The sequence below is a fragment of the Phyllostomus discolor genome, chromosome 6 (assembly GCF_004126475.2).
Source record: "Phyllostomus discolor isolate MPI-MPIP mPhyDis1 chromosome 6, mPhyDis1.pri.v3, whole genome shotgun sequence".
NCBI lineage: Eukaryota > Metazoa > Chordata > Mammalia > Chiroptera > Phyllostomidae > Phyllostomus > Phyllostomus discolor.
This window is the reverse complement of record NC_040908.2, coordinates 166,460,091-166,486,686: the sequence shown is the minus strand read 5'-3', so window position 1 is coordinate 166,486,686 and position 26,596 is coordinate 166,460,091. Positions and strand designations below refer to the sequence as shown.

At 55.5% G+C, this 26,596-nt stretch overlaps 1 protein-coding gene and 1 non-coding gene across 5 annotated transcripts; both read right to left on the bottom strand.

The window, feature by feature from the left end:
• Positions 1-29: 29 nt before the first annotated feature.
• DPP3 (dipeptidyl peptidase 3) lies at positions 30-24,672 on the bottom strand. Of its 4 annotated transcripts, none has more exons than XM_028516136.2 (18): positions 24,583-24,672; positions 23,122-23,399; positions 15,749-15,838; positions 15,042-15,179; positions 14,583-14,657; positions 13,927-14,020; positions 11,423-11,553; positions 11,173-11,303; positions 11,024-11,082; positions 8,969-9,163; positions 8,657-8,769; positions 8,205-8,297; positions 6,699-6,761; positions 6,470-6,594; positions 6,214-6,334; positions 4,946-5,125; positions 3,297-3,459; positions 30-578 (listed from the first exon to the last, which is right to left on the bottom strand). In XM_028516136.2, the coding sequence occupies exons 2-18, from the start codon at positions 23,389-23,391 to the stop codon at positions 406-408; spliced, it is 2,214 nt and encodes a 737-aa protein (XP_028371937.1). In that variant the 5' UTR covers positions 23,392-23,399; positions 24,583-24,672; the 3' UTR covers positions 30-405. The 4 variants fall into 4 exon arrangements, with proteins under 4 accessions (XP_028371937.1, XP_028371936.1, XP_035885631.1 ...); XM_028516135.2 differs by having other exon boundaries at positions 23,122-23,396; positions 24,583-24,657; XM_036029738.1 differs by lacking the exon at positions 24,583-24,672 and adding an exon at positions 23,768-23,924.
• Positions 17,570-17,685, bottom strand: LOC114501182. Its single transcript, XR_003684941.1, has one exon. It is a non-coding gene; the product is annotated as a small nucleolar RNA SNORA61 (small nucleolar RNA).
• Positions 24,673-26,596: the final 1,924 nt, after the last annotated feature.

The following is a 26,596-nucleotide window of genomic DNA, read 5'->3' as shown; positions in this document are numbered from 1 at the left end:
ACAAGGAGAAACTGATCAAAAGGCAAAGATGGTGGTGGTTTCTAATATTTATTTTTCTGGCTATAAAAGTAATACATGAAGAGCACAGGGAGAGATGTTGAGTCCTGCAGGCCCTTGTCAGGTCACTTCTCAGAACTTCCATTTGCTCTTCTGCGGCGCAGGGTAAGGCACTGTGCCTTGCCCGCTCCACAGAGCGCAGCACAGATCACATGAGATAACACGCAGAAGCACTTGGAAAAGTGGAAAGTGCTAACAAATGGAAGGGGTTAGTGTCACCACCTGCAGCTGAGGTAGCACCAAGGCCCGAGCTCCTGCCCCTCGCCCAGCCCCTAATGCACACACAGAAATGGGGCCATTTGCAGCCTTGGTTGGATGGAGTCGGGGGAGGGGCTGTACAAATCTGCTTCAAGTCTGGCCAGACGGGGCCTCCCTGGTGTCCCTCCAGAACCGGGCATCGGCTGTGGCCAGCTGGGTGAGGATCTCCTCCAACTCGGGCCCATCCTCTGCGAAGCGCTCGGAGAAGGATCGGATGAGGCCAGCAGCCGAGGCCTCGTACTCAAGAAGCTGCACTTCTGAGCCTGGGGGAGACATGGAGAGAAAACAGCAGCAGGGAAAGGTCTTAATAAAGAAGCATCATCACCACCATCATCAACATCATCATCATTAGAGCAGCTTGTTCTTCCTGAACTCTTACTATGTGCCAAAAATTGTGCCCAGTGTCTTATGTTTATCATCTAATTTCATTCTTACAATAACCCTATGAAGAAGGAAAGATCAGAGGGGGAATATTTAATGAGTGGTTTCATTCATTCATTCATTCATTCACTTAATAACAGATTGACACCAGGTGCCATGTTAGGTGAAACAGACACAGTCCTTGGCCTCCAGGAGCCTACAGTCCAGCAATTGCTTCATCTCTGTCCACTGTGGGAACTTGGGCACGTTCTCAACCTCTAAGCCTCAGTTTCCTCATCTGTAAAGTGGGGGCAAGCACAGTACCTCTTCTCTCAGGAAGCTATAGTGATTGATACAATAATGCACTGAGCAAGTGCTCTGTTCCGAGAGTCCTGCGAACACTCCCGGGGAGCATTTTTCTCTGACACACTTCCACCGCTCTACCCACCCAAAGCACCTGCTGCGCTCTCTGGCCTTGTGGGCTGTACAGAGCTAAGAGCACAAGCTTTGGGTTCAGATGACCCAAGTTCAAATTCCAGTTCTGCCACCCACTAGTTATGTGACCTCGGGCAAATACAGAGTCCCCGTGTCTTAGTTTCCAGCTAAAAAATGGGGATAATCATGTCTTCATTGGGTTGATGGGAGTGAGCCCATGGAAAGTTTTTACCCAGCACCTGGCAGGTGAAAGTCCTCAGAAGTTAGCCAACATCACCACCAACATCACCTTTGGAAATCCAACCTGTCCTTCGGGGCTTGTTTAATCACACTTCCTCCCCAGAACCTTCCCTGACTCCCTTGAAGGTGGGTGTGACCTCTCCTCCACCTGCTCAAACCACCGTTTGTGTCTCCTGGGCGCTCGTTAAGGCCTTCCTAATGGGCTGTGAAGTACCTGAGGCGAGGGTCTGGGTCCAATTCCCCTCTTGATGCCCAAAGGCCCTACAGGGCTGGACAATCGATGTGCTGACAATATTGTCCATGTAACGAGCACTTACTATGTGCCCAGCGTGATTCATTCATTCACTCGTTTGACAGGCACGGAGCGGCTCCTGGGCGCCAGCTGCAGGGCGTGTGCCGCTCCTGCTGTCATGGAGACGAGGCAGGCGGGAAAATGGCAGAGTGACGGGTGCGTGAAGAAAATGAGGCTGAGCGATAGCATACAGGGACCGAAGGGATTACTACAGACTGAGGGGTCAGGGACAGCCTCTCCCAGGGGATGCCATTTAACAGAGACCTGAATGATCAGAAGAGCGAGCCAGACAAAGATCTGGGGGAGGACCACTCCAAGCGGAGGGAACGGCAAGTACATGGGCCACAAGAGTGGAGCAAGCATGGGGTCAGGGAAATGGGAAGGCCCGAGTGCCTGGGGGGCAGTGAGCCAGGGAAGAGGGTTGCGGAGGCCAGGGAGGGGCTGGGGCCAATGAGCCTTTGGAGCTCAGAGAAAGGAGTTTCAGATAAGCCTCTTAAGTGCTTTTTCCTCACCAGGAGGAGGTAATTACTGAATTTAATCCTTACCACTGCCCAGGACCATTGCAGTGAGGAGGAAACACCTTAAATTTGACCCCTGGCTCCAGTATAAAGCTATAAGCCCTGGGCAATTTACTTTCTGTGCCTCAACTGCCTTATCTGTAAAATGGGGACAAAAAAAATATACCCAACTCACTGAATTATTGTGAGGATTTAAAGGGTTAATCAATCCATGGAAAGCACTTAGAATTGAAGGAAGTACTTACCACATTTGGCCTGGTGCAATGCACAGTTTTTTGCTCAAATTTTTGAGGGAAAAAAAAGGATGCACATTATACATGGGTATAATAATAGGTATAATAATTAATCCTGCGTACGATGCAAAAAACATAGCCGTGCATCATACACAGCAAAATACAGTAATTCAGGCTCCCTGCCGGGTGGGCACACATCGATGCTGGCTTTATGAATGAACACACCCAAGTCCAGAGCAGTCAGGTTGCTAGGACACGGTCTCCAAGCAGTTCTGAAGCCCAGGCTCCACCCACCGACTGGCCCCGCCTCTCCTCCGGTGCCTCACAGGCCAGATGCAGGAGACCCGAGTCAAGGGGTGAGGGAAAGCGATTGCTGCAAGGTGCTGGGACCCCGAGGACTTTTAATATGAAAGATCCCCGCGCAAGCAGCCAGGGTCAGGGCTTCTGGGGATGGAAGCGTCGCTTGAGAAGGGAGAGGGACCACGGGGCTACTGATATCTGTCCTGGCTCGGCCCAATCACATTGTCTCCAGGCTTCTACGTGGCCAGCTGGGTCCCAACTCACTGCCTGACCTGACCTGACCTTTCCCCACACTCCAGGGCAAGGTCTGACTCTCTGGTACCAGGTCTGGCCCTCTGGGGCCCGTCTGTTCCACGAGCCCCTGCTCTGCTGGCCTTTCTCAGACCTCGTTAAGCATCTTACAGCCAGCTCGGCTGTGTGTACGGCGGTGGTAGACGCCCAGGTTTCCGCCCGAGGTTTGGCGTGAGGAGAACGGCCGCAGCAGGAGGAGAGGCAGGAGTCACCACGGGCAGCCTTCCCTGGGCCCCTGGGCTGTCCGGGGCCACCTCTGTGCTCCCCTACGGCTGCACGGCCCGCACTGAAGGGGACTCGGAAGTCCATTACCTTCGAGGCGAGTGTTGGGCTGAACGATGAGCTTCCGAGATTCCTTGCGGAGCAGCACCGTGTCCCTGAGGGTGAGGAAGCACTCAGGGGGCGCGTCAGTGACAGCCGCATACCCCTCATACAGGGCCCGGCCTCCGGCCACGTCGCCCGTGGACTTCAGCACCTGTGGGAAGCAGAAGGCATCAGTGCCTAGATGGGTGCCCACCCTGCGCCCACAGGGCTCTACTGGGGCTCCGGCCGAGGGCGCCCAGCCCTGGACCGCATCTGCCCTTAGTGTGGCTGTGCTGAGTAAGACAGGAATGCAGATCAAGTGCTTAGCACATAGTAGGTGCCCATTAAAATATAGAGTATATATGTTATGAAGAATAAGATACCCAGCCACACACACATTGATGTTTCTCTCCCTCGTTTCCTCCCTCTCTTCCCTACTGTCTAGAAATAAAATAAATTTTAAAATCTTTTTTAAAAAAAGAAAAAGAAGCCCTGACTGGTGTAGCTCAGTGGATTGAGCGTGGGCTGGGAATCAAAGTGTCACAGGTTCAATTCCCAGCCAGGGCACATGCCTGGGTTGCAGGCCACGGCCCCCAGCAACTGCACATTGATGTTTCTCTCTTTCCCTCTCTCTCTCCCCCCCCCTCCCTCCCTTCCCTCTCTAAAAATAAATAAATAAATCTTAAAAAAAAAAAGAAAAGAAAAAGAATGGCTCATCAGTGATTCTCAAACTTTGTTGAGTGTCAGAATCACCTGGCAGACTAGTAAACACGCAGAGCCCCGGACCCTGCTCTAAGAACTTCAGAATCAGGGGGTCTGGGGTGGGACCCAAGAATCTGCAGGATCTGCAAGGATCTGCACTTCCAGCCAGCTCCTGGGTGACACCGATGCTGCTGGTCCACGGGCCACACCTCATGTCACACTGGCGTGGAACACGTGACATTCTATCCCATCAGTTCCGTGGGCGTGTTGTGTCATTGGATTCCTGCCGAGTGAGGCAGGGGGTGTAGCCCATTGGACAGATGAGACAAGCGGGGCCACAGAGGAGAAGGACGTTGCCCCAGTTACAGGGCTGGTGAGCACTGGCACCAGAACCCCAAAAGGCATGTCAACCCCGAGCACCCCTACCTGAGCAGAAGGCAGGGCTGTGTTGACGGCCGTCCCTTCCTCCGGCACTCACCAGGCTCTAGGACCCGCTCTTTCCCTCCACCCAACAAGCTCATTCTAGTCCCCAGACCAAGACTTTGTGCTTCTCCGAGCTCCTTGGCACTCAAATGCCAACTCGAGTACCGCCTCCTCCAAGAAGCCTTCCATGATCACCGAGGCTAAGGAGGCTCGGCAATCTCGCCAGCTGTTACATCTCTGCCACCTCAGTTTGCTCTCCAGTCTCCCATCACCCAGCTTGGTTGCCTCACAGCCCTTGTCCTGATCTGCAATGATCTGGTTCATGTTCTGTTAACACATCTGTTGTCTGCCTGCCCTCTCCACCGTGTAAGAAACTGCTCACAGCTCATTCTGGTGCCTGGCACACGGTCAATGACACTCAGTAGGCAGACTCACAGGATGAATGAGTGAATGAGGGACTACGAGGCAGCGGTAGAAGGTGGGGAGATAGGGTAAGGTCAGAGGGAGCCCTAAGGCAACAGGCCTCTGCTCACCTGGAGTCTCCGTAGGAACCGCTCCAGGGCGGGCTTGCCCACTGACCGGATCTTGCTGCGGTCGAGGCGGACCCGGGCATCCGGGCGTCCATCAGATCCCGTGGTGGGAGTGACGGTAACGAGCCCCTCGCCGGCCTCCAGCAAGACCCTCAGGATCACAAACCGGGCCTGCATGTGGGCCTACAGGGGCCGGGGGGAAAGGGAGCACACGCTCAGTCCGAGGCCCGATGTATGGCATCCGTGCGGCCGAGGCAGGCACCGGAGCCCTGATCTACGGGACATGCTCATTCACTGTCAGTTACTCTTCCTGTTCTATCCTCTCCTTCTCTGCCGACTCCTCCTCCCTCAAATGCCCCCTCCTTCCTCTGCTCACAAGGGAAGACAGGCTGCCCGGGGAGACAGGGAGGCCATTTCCAGGCAGGAGCCCTCGCCACCCACACGCCCTCTGCTGCCCCAAACCCCGCCCTCACGACAGCCATTATCCCCGAGTGGCCTCGCCACGAGGACCCCGAGCACTTCCTCCTCCACATTCTTGTTTGCATTCAACAGAGGGACGGAGAGGGCATCGTGATCCCAGTTTACAGGTGACAAAACAGAGGCCCAGAGACGCAGAGTGACTTGCCGAGGGTCACACAGCTGCGAAGGGACAGCAAGGACTCAGACCCAAGTTTCCTAAACTCTAAAATGTGTGTTCTTTTGATGGCGTAATAGTCCCTCCTTAAGGCATACGAATGACTGTTTAAAGCATTTCTGTTGCTGACCCTGTTTCCAAGGTACATCTTGTAAGCCGGCAGTGTAGCCTGAGGCTCTGGAGGCACACCGCTTGGGTCTGAATCCTAGCTGTGCGGCTCACCGGCAAGTTAGTTAATCTCGTTGTGCCTCAGTTCCCTCCTCTCTAAAACGAGGGTGATAATAGCACCTGCCTCCTGGGGCTGATTCTGGGGACCGAGGAGTCAGTTCGTGCAAAGTGCTCAGAACCGGGCCTGGCACAGAGGGAGCCCCGTGCCAGTCATCTGTCAGGACTCGCAGTCAGATCATGTCACCTTATTTGCCCACAGAGGTGGGCAGGGAGGGTACGCTCCCATTTCACAGCGAGGAACACTGAGGCTCACAATAGTGACGTGATTTGTCCCCACGCCCGGTGAAGTCCGAGACGACATCCAGATGGTGTGCCTCTGCCTCCCTCTACCGTCCCTCTACCTAGAATCCTGATCCTGGCCCCCACCACTTCAGGCTCCCCACTCCTGGGGAACCCCCTGGGGCCCCACCTGTCTCCAGTTGGAGGCCTCAGGGGTGTAGAACTCCAGGGCCAGCAGCCCGGCCCGCACCATGTTGAGCCAGTTCACGTAGATCACGTCTTCCGCGTCAGCCCCCTCAAAGCCAAAGATCCTGGGGGAAGGAGAGGGAGGTGGCAGGGGGGCTCTGGGGCTGCCTGGGCCCTGCCCTCCCTGCTGGCACCTCCTGCGGCCGAAGAGGCCCCGCCCCCACGCCTGCTGCAGCTGCAGCTGCCGCTCCGCTCCGTACTCTAGCACTTGGGGGTGGAGGCAGAGGTACAGGCCCACGCTCTCAGCCCGGCACTCTTCGTAGCTGGAGGCGATGGTGCTGAACTTGCTGTCCCAGGTCTCCCCGCTGCGGTACCAGCTCTGAATCTGGGAGGGGAGGCCCAGGAAGCAGGTTGAAGGGCGGCTGCCTCCCCCCCACCCCCCGGGCCTACCCTCCCAGCACCCTGGGGCTCCACTGAGGCCACCCTCACCTGTTCCCCCGTCTCTGGGTTGACCACTGTCTTCTGGTCAAAGTTGAATGCCCCTTTCTCGTCCTGCAGGAGAAGGGTCACTGCCGTGGGGTGGGGGAGGAAGAGGTGCCCGCGCCCAGGTCCGGGCCTTCAGGAGGGGCTCAGAAGGGCGGCCAGGGAGCCGAGAGTGGACAGCAGGAACAGTGGGTCCATCCATGGACATACTGCTGCCTCCAACCCCGAGTCCTGCGGCACCGGCCGCCCTCTCAGAGCCCCCAGGAGGCAGAAGAGCCAGGGCCACTGCACTGCCCCCGGCACAGAGAGGGGAGGGACTTGCCCCAAACCACAGGAAAACCCGGACCCAGTATCCTCAGATGCCAGCCAGAGGAGTCCCACGGGAGGGCTGGGGAGCCTGGCTGCTCCTCCCTGCGGCTCCCCGGCCTGGCTCCTGGTGCCGGCAGAGGCCCCAGCGCGTGCGTGTCCACCTCGAGCACGCATCGCCCTCACCGCACTGTCCATGTGCTAAGCATGTTTCACGCATCATCCATGTAGTCCTCACAACCACCCTCTGAGGAAGGCTGTGCTATTACCCCACCTCACAGAGGAGGAAACCGAGGCCCAGACACTCAGAGCGCACAACCCCTGTGCACACTGCCCCTTAACAAGAACACACATTCGCTAAGGGCCTCCTCTGCCCAGGGCTTTGCTGTGACTGCTCGTAATAGCCTACACAGCAGGGGTCAGGAACCCCATTTTACAGACAAGTCAACTGAGGCTCAGTGAGGGGAACTGACTTATCCAAGGCCACAGAGGGGCCACATTTGTCCCAGTTTCCCTGTTACTTTGAAGCCCGGACAAGGCCCGGCACCAGGCTGCTCCCCTCACCGGCTGCTCTCTGCATCCTCCTGCCGTCCCGGCCCGGATCCCGAGACCCAGCCCCAGCCCTCCCTTCCGCACTCAGTGGGGCCGCCCCACCCACAGCTGGCTCCCTTCTGCAGCTCTGTGCTGGCCGTCCCGATGGGCTCTCCTCAGCTTGCGGAACGCCTATCTGTCCTTTTCATGCTCCCCGAGTGGGTGTATAGGGGCTGCTCTGGGGAGAAGCGGCTCCCTATAACACCCAAAAAGGTGCAAGCCCCGGGAACTGTGTTACAGACACAGGAAGTGCTGCAGCCTCGGGACTGGGAGTACCAGAGACTGTCCCCTGCCAGCCTCGTTGTCCCCAGGGCTGCCTGAGTCACACGCTCAGGGCCCACTTCCTTGGCATGAGGAAGCAATTGCTCCTGAGTGGCAGATTCTGTGTGTGGGGCGGGGGGGGGGGGGGGGGGCCGCAGCTGGACTGTCCTGCAGGTCCCATTCAATCACCGGAACTTCTGGGACATCTTGGGGGAGGGGACTTCACTGCTTAAGGGGCCGTATTTGCCACCTGACCCCTGAAGGCGAGGACTGGAGCAGCTGCCTCCCACCCCCCAGGAAAGGCCGAATCCAGGGGAGGGGAGCTGCAGGCCTGGGCCCCGGCCGCGTCCTTACCTGCACGAAGAGCTTGCCGCTGCCGTGGCCCAGCAGCTCGTGCAGACCCACCTGCACGTCAAAGGAGGGTCCCTTCCAGCGGATGTACAGGTCCTGCCAGGACAGTCAGAGACTCACAGGTCCGCCGTCCCCCCACGGCCACACAGCCTGCCCCGCCGAGGGCCCATCACGAAACAGGTTCGGTAAAGGCCCACGACACCCAGGCTCCACACTGGTCACAGACCGCATGGCCCAGCTCATCCCGGCAACAACCCGGAGAGAAGCGACCGCCTCCCCTTTCTGACGGGTGACGAAACAGGCTCCGAAGTCACAGGTCACGTGGCGGAGAAGCGGCAGAGCGGGGACGGGAGCCGTGCTCTCCCCCGGACCCTGCACTGGGTCATCTGCTGTGCTGGGTTGGCAGAGGCCAGGCCAGGCCCCGCCCTGTCCCTCCTCCAGCTGCTGGCGCCCACCTTGTCGTCCTCCTCCAAGAAGGTGAGCTTCTCCCGCTGTGTGGCGTAGGCCACGGCCAGCACATTCCCCAGCGACACATTCTTAAAGCCTTCTGTCTGCCTCAGGTCGTCATCTGGAGAGGGCAGGGAGGGGCAAAGGTCAACAAGGTCACAGACAAGGAGTCCAGACGAGGGCAACAGGCTGGGGTGGTGAACTGGACGGGGCACTTCGGGCCAGGCGAGTGTGTGGAGGGGGAGGGGCGACACTCAAAGAGGTTCCCGGGGGCGCGGGGGCACGGTCACGGCTGGGCGGCCGGGTCCCAGGAGGCTCACAGTTGGGGATGTTGATGCCGGCAGGAATGCCGGAGCCAGCGAAGGTGAGAACATCCAGGGAGGTGAAGTCCGGGGTGAGGAACTTGTCCTTCTCGAAGGCGGGGGGCCAGGGCAGCTCCTTCAGCAGCTGCTCTGCGCTGGCCACCAGCCGCTCAAACTTGGCGCTCATGGCCTTGTTCACCATGGCCACGAAGCCTGCAGAGGAGAGGGAGGGGCCTGTGGGTGGGCCGGGTTCGACCCCCGCCCCGCCCCTTCTTCACGCACGCAGTGCGGTGCCCGCCTCGTACCACGACCCTGTGCTGGCCACTGTGGAAAGCGGTGACCCAGGGCTGGCCCCGCCTCCCTGGAGGTCACAGTGGGTCAGGTGGCTGGAATGGGGGAGAAGGGCCTCATGGGGTAACACCTCAGATGGGTCTGAGGGAGTGTTGCGGGGAGTACGTGGAGGGCGGTGGAGAGAGACTGATCTCAGTGGAAGGGCTGCAGGGGCAAAGAAGGACGCTCTTCTCTTGGGGGCAACTGTGTGCGGTCCTGCCAGGAGAGAGGGTCCTGCCAGGAGAGAGCGTCCTGCTCGTGTGGCCCTCATGGAAAGCGTGTCCTGGGGAGCGCCATGCTGGCGACACCGCTCTGAGCCCGGAACCCCAGCCGCATTGAACCTAACAGGCGCAGCCCCGGCCCTCCCGCTCGGCGCCGTGAGCCCAGCGGCGCAGGAGGAGGCGGTAAAGGGGTGGGGGGGGGGTTCATGCTTCATCCTCCAGACCGCTCTGCCGCTGCCCTCACTTGCAACACACGTGGATTTTTAAGTCACACACACACGTATGTTTTTAAACATGCATAGCTCTACATAAAAACAAAAGACAAAAAGTATATTCCAAATTCTAACCTTGGGGCAGGTGCAATCACAGATGATTTTCTTCTGTTTGTTCTAAACATTGTAACCGTGAACATGGGACTATCTTTCTAAGAACCACAATGCGTTATATCAAAAATGGGGGTGGAAGCCCTGGCTGGCGTAGCTCAGTGGATTGAGCGAGGGCTGGGAACCAAAGTGTCCCAGGTTCAATTCCCAGCCAGGGTACATCCCTGGGTTGCAGGCCAGAACCCCCAGCAACCACACATTGATGTTTCTCTCCCTCTCCCTCTCTCCCTCTCTCCCTCTCCCTCCCTCCTTTCCCTCTCTAAAAATTAATTAATTAATTGATTGATTAAAAAAAAATGGGGGTGGCCTCCGAGCTCAAGGCTGCTGAGGAGGTGCTGGGGTCTCAGCCCTCAGAGCAGCCCTGGTGAATCGGAACCCTGCCAGGAAAGCTGTCCCCCCAGGCCACTGGCCCCCCTGTTCCCTATGGGCTCAGACCCAAGCCCCCCTCCCACCGTGGCTGCTGGGGTTTTCTTCTCTCCTCCCAGGCTAATCTCGCCGGCACCTGGCGGTGGGACACTCCAGGCTCTACACCCAGGAGCTTGGAAAAGACAAGCCTAAATCTTCAGGCCAGATGCCCTGCCTTGCACAGGTGGGCCCTGCGGCGGGTGTGGGCATGGGGGCCGCGGCAGCCTGCCGCCCGCCCTGGGATGATGGCAGCCGAGTCAAGTTCACAGCCGAGCTCCCAATCACGCAGCCCTTTTACGTGCCGGCATTGTGCCGGGCAGTAGGCATAGAACGCCTCACCCCCACCTCCACCCAGAAGGGAGTGACTAGTGCTCAGAAGTGGCGTTCCTGGCCCAAGGTCACACGCAGCTGGCGAGGAGCAAAGCCAGGCGGGGAACAGACAGAGCCCGTGTGTGGACCAGACACCAGAGACAGCACCAGGTGGCGCAGAGCCGGGGCACCTGGGTTCAGCTGCCCACCTGCCGTGTCGCGGTTCCCACATCTGTGAAGTGCGGCTGCAAACCCTCACGGATGACGGTGTCTAAGTGAGCTTATGTAGGGGAGGGCCCACTACAGGGTGCGTCACCCACGCTGGCAGCTGTCATTGTTACTACTGCTGCCAAGGGGAAAGGGAGACCCCTCGGGGGACACAGGGACAGGGTTTTCCGCCTGAGCTCCCGCCTCCCAGAAGTTACCTTCGAACTCTCCACGTGAACCGAAGGGGTCTCGGTAGCTCTCGATGAACCCGATGTAACTGGGGGAGAGAAGGGCAGCGATGGAAGAGGGGTGGGCGGGAGGGCGGGGGGGGGGGGGGGGCGGGGCGGGTGAAGGCTGGGCCCCTCACCTCTCCACGATGGGGCCCTTGTCCTGGATCCAGAAGCGGGAGCCCCTCTTGTGGGCTTCAATGGAGCCCTGCGTGAAGCTCTCTATGTACTGGGCCAGCATCTGCTCCTGGTGGCTGTTGGCTGCGTACGTCTGTGGGGGAGCAGGCATCGCTTCGGTCAGCCTCGGGCCCCGCCCCCATCCCCGCCCCGCCCCCTGCTGCCCAGGGGCCTCTACGGCCCGCACACCCCCCGACCCCCAGCCAGTCCTACCTTGGCTTTCTCCAGGTGCTCCACCACCTTCTGGAGGATGGGCGCATAGTCCCCCCGAGTCACCTGGAAGTGGCTCCCCTGGAATTCGTAGCTCTTCAGCCTGGAGGTCATTTCGGAGTCTGGCGCAGACTCTGAGGGGAAAGGGGGATGGCTCAGGGAAGAGGCGAGGGAGTGTAAGACACCTGGCAGGCTTCTCACCGAGGCACTCGTACTCTGAGCTCTTCTGCGGCTGCCCGTTGCCTACAGAAATTAGTGTTAGCTCTCACCTTCAAAAATAAGACACATTATGCAACACGAAATGTCCTAAGCCCTTTACAAGTGGCAACTCATTTAAGCCTGAGAGCAGTTCTGGGGGAAGAGGGGCATGGCTGTCTCCATCTTACAGTTGGGGAAACTGAGGCACCAAGAAGTTAATCAAGTTTTCTAAGGTCACACAGGCAGCAGGTGGCAGAGCAGGATTCGAACCCTGTGCGGCAGATAGTATTTTAACGATACAGCCATGCCCTACATGCATGCCGGTGGTCCTTACGGGAGACAAGAGGGTGAATGGGAAGTGCATGCGTTAAGGAAGAAAGAGGAGAGGCTGAGGAAGGGTCATGAGCCAAGAAGCCTCAAGAAGCCGAAAGAGGCAAGGAAACTCCAGACCTCCAGAACTGGAACAGAACAAATTCACGTTGTTTTATGCCACTAAATTCCTGGTGATTGGTTACAGAAGCCATGGGAAACTCATACACTGTTGCATTTTGCTTGTTGCCTCTCTGATCAATAAAATATGCTTCTAGAACACACATCTCCCCTCCTGAAGTGGGGACGCCTCTGACTGCTGAGTCTAGGCTACAAAAGGAGACAGCTACCCAGTCACTGTGAGCGATACAAAGGAGCCACACGCAGGGCATCTTCATGGACGGCCACAGCCGGGATCCTGGCCGAGGGATGGCCAGTCTTCACCACTGGACGCGTGAGTAAGGAACCTACAGACGATTCCAGCCCCTCGCTGTCGGGTCACCCCCAGCCCTCAAGTCTTCCCAGGTCTCCGCCGTTGTCGACCAGAGGCGAGCTGCTCCACGATGCCCCTTCCATGTTCCTCACTCACGGAGTCCGTCAGCACGGAGAGGTCACGTATACCCCTACGTTTGGTGTGTGTTTGTTACACAGCGATAGACAACTGATACACTCAGGCAGCCTGACTCCAAAGCCACACTCTTAACCACCATCCTACATGCTGCATCTTACAAACGCAGGCCCGGCTGATATTCTGGTAGGACCTACTCCTACCCCTGACTCCACTATCCTTTTCTCTAGTCAAATCGAGCTACTCACTAACTCCTGAACGTTCCCGCCACTCTGCGTGGGCTCATGCTGTTCCCTCCACCAGGAGTGCGGTTCCCTTCCCATCTTCATCCATTCATGCACCGAGTGTCTGAGTATGTGAGTATCTGCCGAGGCCTAGCCACCAGGGAGACGGTGGTGAATGAGGCACAGCCAGCCCCTCCTCTCGAGGGGCCCGCAGTCAAGCAGAGGAGACAGGAGAACAGCTGGGACGTTGCGGGGAGCGTTGATGGGGAAGGAGAAGGGCCGGCCTGCGCTGTGGGAAGACAGGGCGAAGCTGACGCCCATGCACGGCCTAAAGGATGAGCAGACGTCACCAGGCGAACATGTGCAGGGGAGGGAGGGCCTTCCGGGCAGGAACGGGGGACAGACCACACAGGGGCCTAGAGAGAGATGCGAGAATACAGGGTGTCTGGGGACTTGGAAGCCGCTGAGTGTGGCTGGCGGCACGGAGTCTAAGTGGGCGGCTGGGAGCCGGGAAGTTGTAGGTGGGTAGGGACAGGAGGGCCAGATGGCAAAGGTCCTCATAGGGGTCTGGGCATCTGCGTCCATATCACATCCATTCCCCCTCACCTGGAAACAGACCCCCGATTTTCCTCTGAGAAGCCCCACCAATCCACTACCACCTCCAGTTCAGGTGGTGGGAGGAGCTGACCTCACTGCCTGGCTCCAACGCAGGCTCAGGACCAGATCCAACCAATCAGAGACCCGGCCCTTGTCCACAAAGACTGGTTCACAGATAAATATGGGGCCCAAAATGGAGGAAATAAAGCCACTCCCAGGTTTTACTAAGAAACGTCTGAGAGAAAAGGACCCTCCTTCTGCTACAATGGTCAGACTGGCGACTATCAGGCCCTGAGTGAGAGCAGCCTGCTGTGGATGAATTCGAAGAGAGCCCAGACAAGAGTAGAGAGAGAAATTTTCTGAAACTACTGTCTGAGCAGCTGGATCCAGCTGTTCCTGAAGCCTTCCTACTCTGCACTTCTTACTTACCCAACTCTGTAAAGTCCATTTTGGCTTTAAGAGAACTTGAAATAGATTTCTTCACTTGTAACCAAAGAGTTCTGAGCTACAAAGCCCTAAGAGGTGGATTCTGAGGATCCTTGAGAACTATTTAGGAAGTAGAGGTCAGTATGTTCATCATCCCCACACAGAGACTAGAGAAAGGGACTCACCTGTGCCAAGCACGGAAGCCAGCCGCACCTCATAGCGCGGCTTCCCGTCCTGGTCGACCTCCTTGAAGAACCGTGTGTTATAGGCACTGAGGTTCTGGAAAAGACAGGGCAGGGGTTTGGGAGACAGTAAGTCCAGAGAGGGCTGTGGGGGAGGGGGAGGGAAAGCAGGTTGCACCAAGGAGAGAGGATAGAGCCAGAGCTGGGCCACAACGGGGTCCCACCCGAGACGGCTGTGAGGGTCTGTCTGCACCAGGGCAGACTCCCTGCTCTGTTCAGTCTGTGGAGCACCGCCTTTTACTAGCTGCCGGCCCGACTGTGCCGGCGCCGCACGACCTCAGCAAACCCCGGGTTCCACGAGGCAGGCGTGCTTCACAGACAAGAAGCTGGGCATGCAGCAGCTGAGTGACTGAGCGGCTGAGCTGGGGGTGAACCCCACACATGACCCCCCAGCGGCTCTGACATCCTGCTGCGACCTGTCCCCAGGCTGTCATGAGGCCCTTTGGCCCAGGGTGGGGTGGGGGCGTCTTCCATGGGGACAGGCTGACTCTCAGACAATGGTCCCCAAGTCTCCATCTCAAGGACCCAAGCCGCAACCCACGCGTAGGTGCTAGTGGTGAGGGAGCCCCCAGCAAAACACTGCCCCAAGTCGCCCGAACCTGTGAGTCCAGAAAGTCTTGGGCCACTTTGGCGTCTTCCATGGTACAGTCCCCGGAAAAGTAGGTAGTGATGCCCTGCGGGGAAGGGGGCAGGTGGAAAGAAGTCGCTGAGGCTGGGTGGGGCTGCCGGGCAGCTGGCGACTCCCCCTCCAGTGCCAGGCCTCCTGCGCCTCCTCTCAGCAGCCTGCCTCAGGCCCCCCCCCCATCTCTTTCCAGGGGGCAGAGTTGTGACGCAAACAACAAGCAGGACACAGGGGCCCACCTGCAGCCTCCTGCAGCTCCACTCCAGCCTCACAGGCCGACCCAACCCAAAGGCTTGCCCCGTCGCTCTCCCCACACTCTGCCTCCAGAGCGTAAGGCAGAGCCCACCGCCTCCCCATCGGGCCCCTTCTCTCCACACCACACCCGGTGGTGGCCTCGAAGGAAGCCCCCCTGCTCCCGTGGGGCCGGGAGCCTTACCTCCTTCCCCAGCCCCAGGTGGCGCAGCCTGGGCTCCAGAGAGAACATGAGCTCCCCGCAGGTCTGCCAGAGGCCCCTGACTTCCTCCGGGTGCTGCTGGGCGGCCTTACTCCCCAGGATCACTCGTTCCAGCTTCTCCTGCAGGGGAAGGGGTCCACTGGCCTGACCACATGGCCCACACCTGCCTTGGGAGCCCCCACATTGCCCCCCAAACTCTTACCCCACAATCTAAGACTTCCCGGCAATCAATGGACCAGTAGCATTGGCACTGCCTCAAATATGTCGCACTTCGGGCCCTAGCACAGACCTTTCGATCAGAAGCTGCATTCCCGCAAGATGGCCAGGCACTCGGTGTGCACGGTGAGGGCTGGGAGCCCTGGGGTAACAGCTGCCTCGGCCCCCAGTGGGCTCGAGGACCCCAGCCCCAGGGAGGGGCTCCCCGTGCCCGGACTTCTCTACTGTCCCCACTGATGCCCAACAGGCTCCATTTCTGTGGGCACCTGGCCGTCTCCCGAGCACTCGCACATCCTCCCCTCGCCCGCCCCTGGGGTCAGCACAGTCACCCGGGGGCCACAGCACCCAGCGAGGCTGGTTTGGCTGACCCAGGTCACAGTGTGGCAGGGACAGGGTCAAGGCTCCACTCGGGGCCCTACTCCCCCGCCACCGGCCCTGAAACCCGCACCTTCCCTGTCCCTCCCTCAGCTCACCTTGGGCAGGTTGGGCACAAACTTGGTGTCGCCGAAGGACTTGTAGTTGCCCATGTTGGAGTAGACCCCCGCGGCATAGACCAGGAATGCCTGCGGGAGGTGAGCATCAGACAGCTGCAGGCACAGCCTCCGCGCCCCAGGGAGGCGCCCTCCCGAGATGTTTACGCCCAGAGGAACAGGCGTGGGTGAGGCTGGGAAACCTGGGGGCAGGACCCAGCTCCTGGGAGGCCCCAGCCTGGCCCCGACATACCTTCACACGCCCGCCCTCCCACCAGACTGGTCTCAGCGGCATCCCAACACCTCCAGGCACTCACCTGCTTCTGTGCCCACTACACCCACCACCCTCTCGGCCACCTGTGGCCACCGATCCGACCTTCACAGCCCAGTCAAACGCTGCCTCCTTGTGCAGAGGCCCGATTCCTTCTGCCCCCAACCTGGCTGGCAGCTGGCACCGGAAGCATCAAATGTTAGGGCTGCAGGGGTACCGGTCACCTACTCTATGGCTTTTGCTGGCCCTGAATCTAGTCTCTCTCCCTCTGACAGCAAAGCCTCATGTCTTCCTTTGGGCAGTGGGGGTGGGGGGAGGAGGAGGATCTCCCTTCCCCCACTGCAGAGGTGGGCATACACTCTAGCTGGCCAGTAAGAGCCCCCCCCCCCCATCCCCAAGCAAGAGAGTTTCCCAGGTGCAAAGACCCTGTTTCACACCAGGGAGCATAAAGTGCGGTGGGGTCCCTGGAGCCCCCCTGCTGGAGTGAGGAGAGAAAGCAACGCTGAGATGAAGTCTGCATCGCAGTGCTATGGCTGAGCCCCTGAATCCAGCCATGCCTGAAGCCCCCCTGGCTCTGCACGTTTCAATCATGCGAGCCAATAACTCTTTTTTAAAATAAACTTTATTTTTTAAGAGCAGTTTTAGTTCCACAGAAAAATTAAACAGCAAGCACAGAGACTGGCCTCGTATCCCCTTCCCCCCAAAACACGCAGTCTTCCCCATCACCAACGTCCCCTCCAGAGCGGGACATTCGTTGCAATGAGGAGTGCACACTGCACATCACTCTCACCCAGAGGCCCCAATTTGCATCAGGGTTCGCCCTCCATGCTGTGCCTTCCGTGGGTTTGGGCAGATGTATGGCAAATAGCCATTGTCTACGACAGATACATCACTCTGTATCATACACAGTGTCTCACTGCCCTAAAACTCCTCTGTGCCCCAGCCTCCCGCCCCCCAGTGCCTGGCAACCACTGGTCTTACTGTCCCTGTGGCGTTGCCTTTTCCAGAACAGCATATGCATGGAATCAGACAGTACGCAGCCTTTTCAGACTGGCTCCTTTCTCTTAGTAACACGGATTTAGCTTGCCCCATGTTTTTCCATGGCTTGATAGCCCGTATCCTTGCAGCACCGAGTAACATTCCATCGTCTGGATGCACCACGGCTGAGAGGTTCCGCTAATGAAGGACATGCCGGCTGCTTCCATGCTTTGGCAATTATGAATGCAGCTGCTAAGACACCCGTGTGCAGGTTTTTGTGTGGATGTAAGTTTTCACCTCCTTTCAAATTTTCCCCTTGGTAAATATCAAGGAGCACGATGGTTGGATTACGTGAGGTCTTCCCAGAAGGCATCTAGCCAGGGAATATGAAAAACAGAGACACTCACCGAAGATACAAGATGTAAGAAACATTGTACATAGGACAGTGATGCCTCAGTCCCCTTCAGAGTGGGCACCTTGGGACCTCACAATTCTCCCAGTTGCCATCAGCTGCCCCGTCGTATTTTCCTGAATCTCACTGATAGTCTGAAATCTCTTCTTTTTCTTTTTTTTCACCTGGTTTGAAACCAGCCCACAAGCTACAGAGCTGAGGCCAGTTTCAGTGTTACTGTCCCTCCTTTTACGACCACCAAGACTGGATCAGATCCGACGGGAAAGGGAACCGGAGGGTCTGAAGTCTCTTCTTTTTCAAAGGTGATTTCAGTTTGGGGAAAAGCCAGAAGTCACAGGGCACCAAATCCGAGCTGCAGAGGGGCTGAGTCACCTGGGTGATCTGATGTTTTGCCAAAAAACTCTACAAGAGACGTGATGCGTGAGCAGGTGCATTGTTGTGACAAAGCTGCCAATCATCTCATCACTTTGGTGTTTAAGTTCAAGGCATAAAGGAATGAATGCCTTATCTCATGAAACACGTCTTAAAGACAGGCTGGCGTCAGCATGACTAGTGGACACAGATCCTGAGGCAGATCTCTATGCTCCTTCCATTGTTATCTACAGATAGTGCCTGTGTTTGTATGACTACAGTCTTTTGACATTCATCAATGAGCTATTGGTGTATGCTGTGTAGACCTACACATACCGTTCCCAATAAAAGCCATTTGGGAGAGGGGCTGGGGCGTTCCCCACTAAAGGGAATCACCTCCCCGCTTCCTGCCGGAGCAACAGATTGTGTCCGGGATGATTTATTCTCATCCGCGGCGGCCAGGAGAGCGGTGCTGGATGGGGCATCTCCCCCGATATTCCCCGGTCTGTGTGGCTTGTCTTCTCATTCTCTTGACAGTGTCTTCCACAGAGCAGCAATGTTTAATTCTAGTGAAGCCCAGCTTATCAATTATTTCTTTCATGCATCATATATACTTTGTGGTGTATCTAAAAAGTCATCTACACACCCAAGTTCATCTAGAATTCTCTCCTGTTATCTTTTAGTTTTACAGTTTCCCACTTAAGTCTATGATCCATTTTAATTTAATTTTTGTGAACAATGTAATATCTGTGTCTAGATTCATTTTTTTGCATGTGGACGTTCAGTTAGTTGTTCCAGCATCATCTGGCTAAAAGACTATTTTTCTCTCCATTGTATTGCATCTGCTCCTTTGTCAAAGATCAATGGACTATACTTATGCGGGTCTATTTCTGGGCTCTGTATCCTATTCCACTGAGCTATTTAGCTGTTCTTTTGCCTGACAAGAGAGCATCAAAATATGTGCAGCAAAACTGAAAAAATGTCAAGGAGACATAGATGAATCCACTATTATAGTTAGAGATATTAATACCCCTCTATCAGAAATAGAATACCCTGGCTGGTGTGGCTCGGTGGACTGAGTGCCAGCCTGGGAACTGAGAGGACTGTGGTTCAATTCCCAGTCAGGGCACGTGCCTGGGTTTCGAGCCAGAGGCAACTGAATCTCTCACACATTGATATTTCTCTCTCTTTCTCCCACCCTTCCCCTCTCTCTAAAAGAAAATAAATAAAATCTTTCAAAACAAAAGAAAAATAAATAGACAGAAGCAGCAGGCAGAAAGTGAGTCTTGAAGTCGAATGACACCAATCCTCCAACTTTGTTCTTCTCCTTCACTACTGTGTTGGCTCTTCGGGGTCTCCTGCCTCTCCGTATAAACTTTAGTTTCCGTTTGTTGATACTACCAAATGACCTGCTGGGATTTTGACTGGACTTGCTATAAATCAAGTAAGAAAGAAATGACATCTTGAACGATATTGAGCCTTCCTACCCGTGAACACGGAATGTCTCTCCATTTATTTACTTCTTTGATATGTTTCATCGGTTTTATGGTTTTCTTCATATTGGTCTTGTACATGTTTTGTTGAATTTATAAGTAAGTATTCTTCTCTTTTGCACCGTAAATGGTATTGTTTCTAATTTGAAATTCTGCCTGTTCGTTGCTGGTGTAAGAGAAGAAATTCACTCTACGGCCCAGAATGCGGGCTGTCCCGGTGGGCGTCCCGTGTGAGCCTGGGAGGAACGTGTGCTCTGACGTGGGGCGAAGCGGCCTTTGGACGTCTCTCACGTTCAGTTGTTTGGTGGAGTGGTTGGGCTCAGTCCCGTCCTTACTGACTTCCTGCCTGCGGCGTCTGTCTGTTTCAGACAGGGGGGTGTTAATATCCCTAACCACAACAATGGATTCGTCTATTTCTCCTTGTAGTTTTGTCTCCCATATTCTGATGCTCTCTTGTCAGACACACACAACACATAGAAGACCATTACGTCTTCTCGGAACACTGACCCTTTTATCATTTTGTGATGCCACTCCTTATCCCTGACAACTTTCCAGGCTCTTAAGTTTGCTCTTTCCAAAATTAATAGAGCTGCCCACTTTCTTTTGCTTAGTGTTAGTATGGGATCCATTTCTCCATCCCTTTTCATCTGTATGTGTCTTCATGTTTAAAGTGGGCCTCCTGTAGATGACACAGCGTTAGTTGGGTCTTGTTTCTCTGATCCACTCAGACAATGTCTTTAACTGGTACATTTAAGCACTGACACGCAGAGCGATCACTAGTACCGCTGGACTAACACCTACCACGTCTGTTACTGTTTTCTGTATGTTGTCCTTGTTCCTCGTTCCTGTTTTTGTCTTCCATTCTGCTTCTGCCTTTTGTGGCTTTCCACTGAGCCTTTCATAGTCCATTTTGTCTCCTTTCTTAGCATACCAGCTGTAGCTCCTTTTTTACTTTTGTAATGGTGGCTCTAGAGTTTGAAATACATGTTTACAACAAACCCAAGTCCACTTTCAAATAACTATTTCATGGATAGTGGAAGGACCTTGTACTAAAAAAGTCCCTAAATCCTGCCTTCCCCCACCCCATGTCACTACTGTCATTTATCTCACTTATACATAGCATACCTAAGTTTTATTTATTTACATATATAATCAAACACGTTATTGCTACTTGTTTGGAGCAAACTTATCTCTCAGATCAATTAAGAATCACAGAAAACTAAGCTTTTATTTAACCTTCACTTACTCCTTCTCCACTGCTGTCCCTGCCTCTCCAGCCCAGACACGAATCTCTGACCTACAGCACTTCCTTCTCCCTAAAGAACTTCTAACGTTTCCTGCAAGACGGGTCTGCCGGAAACACATTTCTAAGTCGTTGTTGTTCCAGATTTTTTTTTCTGTTCCTTCCTCCCTTCTCCGTCCAGTGTCTCCATGATATATACACGTTACACGTCTTATAATTGTCCCACTGTTCTCGGGTCCTCTGCTCTGTTTGTTCCCATCTTTTTTCTCTTTCCTCTTCACTTCTAGAGGTTTCTATTGAAATATCCTCAAACGTAAGGGATTCCTTCCTCAGCTGAGTTCCGTCTCCTGCAGAGCCCCTCGAAGGCATTCTTCATCTCTGCTACCGTGTTTTTGACCTCTAGCATTTTGGGTTCTTTCTTCGAATTTCTATCCCTGCTCACCTTGCCCGTCTACCCTCTCACGCCATCTGCTTTACAGTAGAGCTCTGAACCTACTGATCACAGTCGTTTTAATTCCTGGTCTGGTAAGTCCAACATTCCTGCCGTATCTGAGTCTGGTTACAATGTCTGCTCAGGTCTTTTCAAACCATGCTTTTTACCATTAGTATAGTTTGCATTTTTTTTTTCTTGAAGCAGACATGAAGTACAGGCCAAGAGGCACTGCTGTAAGCAGGCCTTTAGTAGTGTGGAGGGAAGGTGTGTGGGCGGGGGGTGAGTTCTACAGTCCCACAGTCGGGTCTCGCTCTTTCAGTGAGTCTCTGCCTGTGGACGGAGCACTTCGCATGTGTCTCTCGGGCCCATGTCCCCGCCCCCCCTGCCGCCTGCCGTTGGGTGGGACAGGATGGCTAGAGTAGGCTGCAGTTAGGTATTGCCCTTCCCCCAGGTCACTGTTGTTCTGCTAAAGCCCTAGCATAAGGCTCTGGTTAAATAGTTTCTCCTGAGGGAAGACCATGTTAGAAATAGAATGTTCTAGCATATTTCAAAAATGGTTCCTTCCCTCCTTGCCAGAAGTACAAAGGGCTTTATCTCTGAAATTCATTGGGAGAACCAAGTCAAGCTCCTGGAGGGAAAATCCTCAGAAGTGTGCCCCCCCCACCCCCACCCCCCGCCATGAGGGCATCCTTCTGGGGCCCTCTACACTGAGCCTGCAGCTGAGTCATTAATTACAGCCCAGGTCTGTCCACCCCAACACTGGTTCCGAGGGAGGTTTCTGCTCATGAATTTCCGCCCTGGAAAGTGGTCATTCTCTGTCCCTGCCTGTCTCTCTCCAATTTGGAAGACAACAGTTGGCCCCGTGACCTCACTTGTCTGAATGATCTAGGGAGAACGGTTAGTTTTCAGTTTGTTCAGCTTTTGATTTGCGGTTCGGGCAGGCTGGCGACTCCTAAGCTCCTCACGTGCCAGGCCGGAAACTAGAAGTCATGATTTTCTTCCCCATTTAAGCCAACTTGCGCGGTGGGTTTCTGCAACTTACAAACAAAGGAATCCCACCAAAAATAGCAATACTTGGGTAGCGCCTTTCCTTTTATAAGCACTCCCCCAGCTTTTAGCTCTTTTAACGAGTAAATCAAGGCCTAGGGATGGAATGTGATTATGCAAAATTCAAAAAAGATAGAAGAACCAGCCTGGGCCTCTGCTCAGAGAGAGGCATTCCAATTCCTTTATTTCACGTGTAGAAAAACAGGCACGGTCTCGTACATTCTTGGTCGAGTTGTTTAGAAGATGATTTAACAGCACCACTCGATGGTAAATGCAGAGAGCCTTTCGCCAGCAACCGCACTTTCAGAAACAGATCCTACTCTCGCATGCGCACAAGCATGCTCCTTGTGGTACTATTGTTCGTAAGAACCGGGAACGACGAAATGTCCAGCATAAAGAAAAGATTATAGTGATTACAGTGCACACTGCTGTGGAATGCTTCACCACCAACCAAAAAGGAATAAGGTGGAGTTATATGTGCCCCGTGGAAGTTTTCCAAGACATGGGGTTACGTCGACGCCCATGTGGTCTCAGTGAAAAAAGCAGGTCTCAGAAGAACATGGGGAAAATAACCTCACTCATGTAAAGAGAAAATAAGGAACAGATACACGTACACACGTACGTGCGGGAGTATGTAACACAGACAGAGGGTTGAAAAGGCTGTCCGCCCCGCCACTGAAAATGAGTGACCCCTGCATTTTGTGTGACGTCTTTCTGCATTGTTGCAATACATGACGAATGCATTCCTGTATTACTAGGCCAACGGACCCACAAACAAATAAAAACCAGGGGACGGGAAGAGTGTTCTGCCCAGGAACACAAAATATGGTAAAGGAAGACCGGGTCCAGACAGAGACCTCCGGATCCCTACCCTGCACTCACCCCTCTACCATCCCGGAATCTCCAGCTACTTCCTTTACTCACAGCCCTCGTCATTATAATCACAGCAGCCGCCCTTGATCTTGGAGGCGGGTCACCACAACTCATGCATATTTTGCAGAGGAGGAGAACGAAGCTCCAGAAATGGAGGTTTCAATACTCCCAATTCTGGGTCTGATCCAAAGAGGAGACACCTTTGTACCCCTGCCTCCTGGCCCCTCACATCCACAGACCATTTAGGGAATCCAGGTTGGCCTGAAAGAACTGACCTGATACTCCTCCTCCGTGAGACCCTCGGCCAGGGCGTGCTGGCGGAGCTGGTCGGGATCCTGGGCACGGAAGAGGCGGCTGAGCAGGGCATAGATGTAGGGCGCCTCCGGGGAGGTCTGCAGCAGCACAGCCAGGCCTCCGTACCAGGAGGCGCGTGACAGGTGATGGGCATAGAGGCGCTCTGTGGGCGACAGCAGGCGGAAGGCTTCGCGGCAGTCCAGGCTAGACACGCCGATGTCATTGGGCAGGATGTACTGGGTGTCCGCCATGGGCCCTGCTGAGAACCATCAGCATCATCACAGCCCTGCATTTACCCCATACCTGGCTCCGCACTCTCGTGATCTCACTTAATCCTACCAAATATCCATAAGGAAGGAAACGCCATTGTATCCATTCGCCAAATACGCCCGAGACCCAAAGAAGGTTAGGTGACTCACCACAGATTACAAAATACATTGGCGGCCATAAGTTGGCCTGTGGCCCCTCAACTGTAAAGATTGGATCCAACTACCTAGTCTTACAGACGGGGAAACTGAGGCCCACAGAGGCTAGGAGATTTGCCTAATAACAAGGGAAGTGTCAGAAGCAGAGACCCGCGTCTCTAGACTCCCAGCCCAGGTCCCTCTCCAGTCCTTCCCTCCTGACCTCCTGTCCTCCTCTTCAGAAATCTCAGCAGGTTCTTCAGTTCCGCTCACCACCGTGTCCCCACAGAGTCCCAGCCACCAGCTGGGTGGCTCCGATTGCAACCCTGGCTCAGCCCCAGGCTCCTCAAATCAAGTCAACTGTTTCACTACGCTACGCCTTGGTTAAGTCACGCCTTGGTTAAGTCACGCCTTGGTTAAGTCTCGGTTTCCGCCTCTGCAAAAGGGAGGTGGTAACAACCCCAGCCTCACCACGTGGGTGTGCAAACTAGGTAAGGTCACCCCGGATGTAATGTACTCATAGCAGTAAAAACGATTTTCCTCGTGCTTTTTCCTTCTCTCACTGCTGCCCGGATTTGTCCTACTCTCAAGCGGCCCCGCATCTCCTGCCCTCTCCCTGTGCTCGGCCTGGGGAGCTGCAGAGCCACAGAAGTTCAGGGCTGGAAGAAAACTCACTGTACAGAGAGGGAGGCTGAGGTTTAGCGAGACCAAGCAATTTACGAATGTCTCACAGCCCGTGGGGACCCAGGGCGATCTCCCAATTCAGGGCATTCTCCACCCCGTCCTCCCACACTAGTAACAGGTTTCCAGCACACCCCCACCACTCCCGATGCCCCGCCCCCAAAACACAACCACCGGGTTCTGAAAGGGATGTTAACTCTTTGCTGCCTGGAGCGTTCCTCAACCTTGGGACCACAATGACTTTAGAAGGGATACTGGATGGGGAGAAGAAAGGAAATGATCTTGCACTCGGTCCAGATTCTCCCTCTCCCCCGAGGATGACACTTTGTGACCCGAAACGCGGGCGCGGAGCCTCACCTGCAGCAGCTGCTTCGATCGCAAACTCACTTCCTGCTTCCGGCTCCCCCCATTCATTGGGGCTCCACTAACTCCGCCCCCATAGGCCAATTGCTGGGCCTCGGCGCCCAGATGGGCGTCGACCTAATCCAATAGGAGCGCCAAGGCGGACTCCGCCGGCCCGCCCACTCCCCGCCTCCCGGCGCTACGGGGTCGCTCGGGGGTTGGCCCCTGCGGCCTTGGCCTTTTGTCCGCAGGCAGTGCTCGCGCCGGAGCCGGAACCTCCGTGGAAGGCCTGGCCGCGGCCTAGTGCTGGCAGACCCGGCTGACAAGATTCCTCCTAGGAATCTGGACACTCCCGGGCGGGGCGGCGAGTGTCACAGTCGGAGCACCAGAGATTTCCCTTCCCCCTTCGCCTCCCCACAGCCCCGACCGCGGCTCTCCTTCGGGGTTTTTCCCAGTCCCAGATCTCAGTTTTGCAGGTGGGAATCTGCACAGTGGGAGGTAAAGTGGCTTCCCCTTCTTCACCGGATTCGAGGCCGGTGGGTGAAGGGTTTTGGGTGGCCTCCGTGCAGGGAATCCAGGATACAGATGAACAGGTGGCTGCGAAGCCTAAGATGGTCCCACAGGTGCCGGCACCGCCACCGACCCACCGTGGGCAGGGAGGGTGGACGGCGGCAGCCGCCAAACGTCTCCGAGCCTCAATTTTCAGCACTAAGGGCGCGGGACCTGGCAATTTCTTGGTGCTTGCGGGACGCCCGATGGATGAAAGGCACCTGCAACCTAGAAAGGCTGCCCCCAGGGCAGAACTGGCCTGAGACCCACCCTTGCGTATCTGGGTGGTCTCACTGGAGGATGGGGCCACGGGCACCTAGTGGGGAGAATTGTGAGGGTCCCAGGTCAGAGGGGGAGCCAAACCCGGCCTCCACGGCCTACAGGCTGCCCTTGGGTGGGTCACTGTACCTCTCTGAGTCATGGGTTTCTCAGAAAAAGAAAGAAAAAAAAAAAAAAAAAACGAGCTTTCTCAGAAAAAAAAAAAATCCAAACCCTCAGTTCCTCTCTGAGGGATGTTGTTAGTTTGAGTGAAGTGTTGGTTTGAGTGAAGTGTTGACTGGGCAGTGGCGCCCCCTAATGTTCAGAGAGGGGTGCCTGAAATCCACAGCCCCTCCTCGCCAGGCTTTGCCGCACCTGTACCTAGCCCCGGAGTAGCAGCTGCCACGGTGAGCGCCAGCTGCCCATTTACAAAGGTGCCCAAGCTCTGCTTGCCACAACAATGGTACTGGCGGCTCTGACAACTGTCATTATAGGAGGAGCTCAATAAATTGGTCTATGTCTTTAGGAACATCACCCCTCTTCTTTCTTACACCTCAATTTTTGGTCTCTTTGACTACAAAGTCTTCCCTGACCTGGGTGAAACTGAAATGCGCACGGGTAGAGGAGGTGGTGCTGTGCGCTGCCACCGGCGAGCAGCTCAGGCCTGCGAGAGACCCAGTGCTCCTGGGAGCCCCGGCCAGGCTGCGCTCTCACATTCCCAACTAGTCTGAGCCTTACTGAGTCCCTATATTGGCAGCTGGACATGGAGGACCTCATTTCACTTTTGCAAAAACCCTGTGAGATAGCATTTTGCCCATTGTACAGATGGAGAAACTGAGGCTAATTTGTCCATCGACTTTCCTAAGGCCACCTAAGCATGTCCTCGGCTGTCCCCGAACTGGAGTTTAGCCTTCCCCAGATGTCCCACCACAGTTCTCTCCATCTGCCCCAGCACACACACACACACACACACACACACACAGGGAGCCATCTGCTCACTGGAGTCACGACTGTCCCAGCCTTGCCCCCTCCTGTGGGAATGAAGAGGGGATAGGTGAGGAAGCACTATTAAGTACCTACTGTGTTACAGGTGCCCTCCATAATTCATAACCACCTGGTGACGGGACTTTCAGTCCACTTAACAGCTGAGGAAGCGGAGACTCCAAGAGCTGGGAAGGGGCCGAGCTGGGCCAGGATCAAGGCTGACCCCCTCCACTACCTC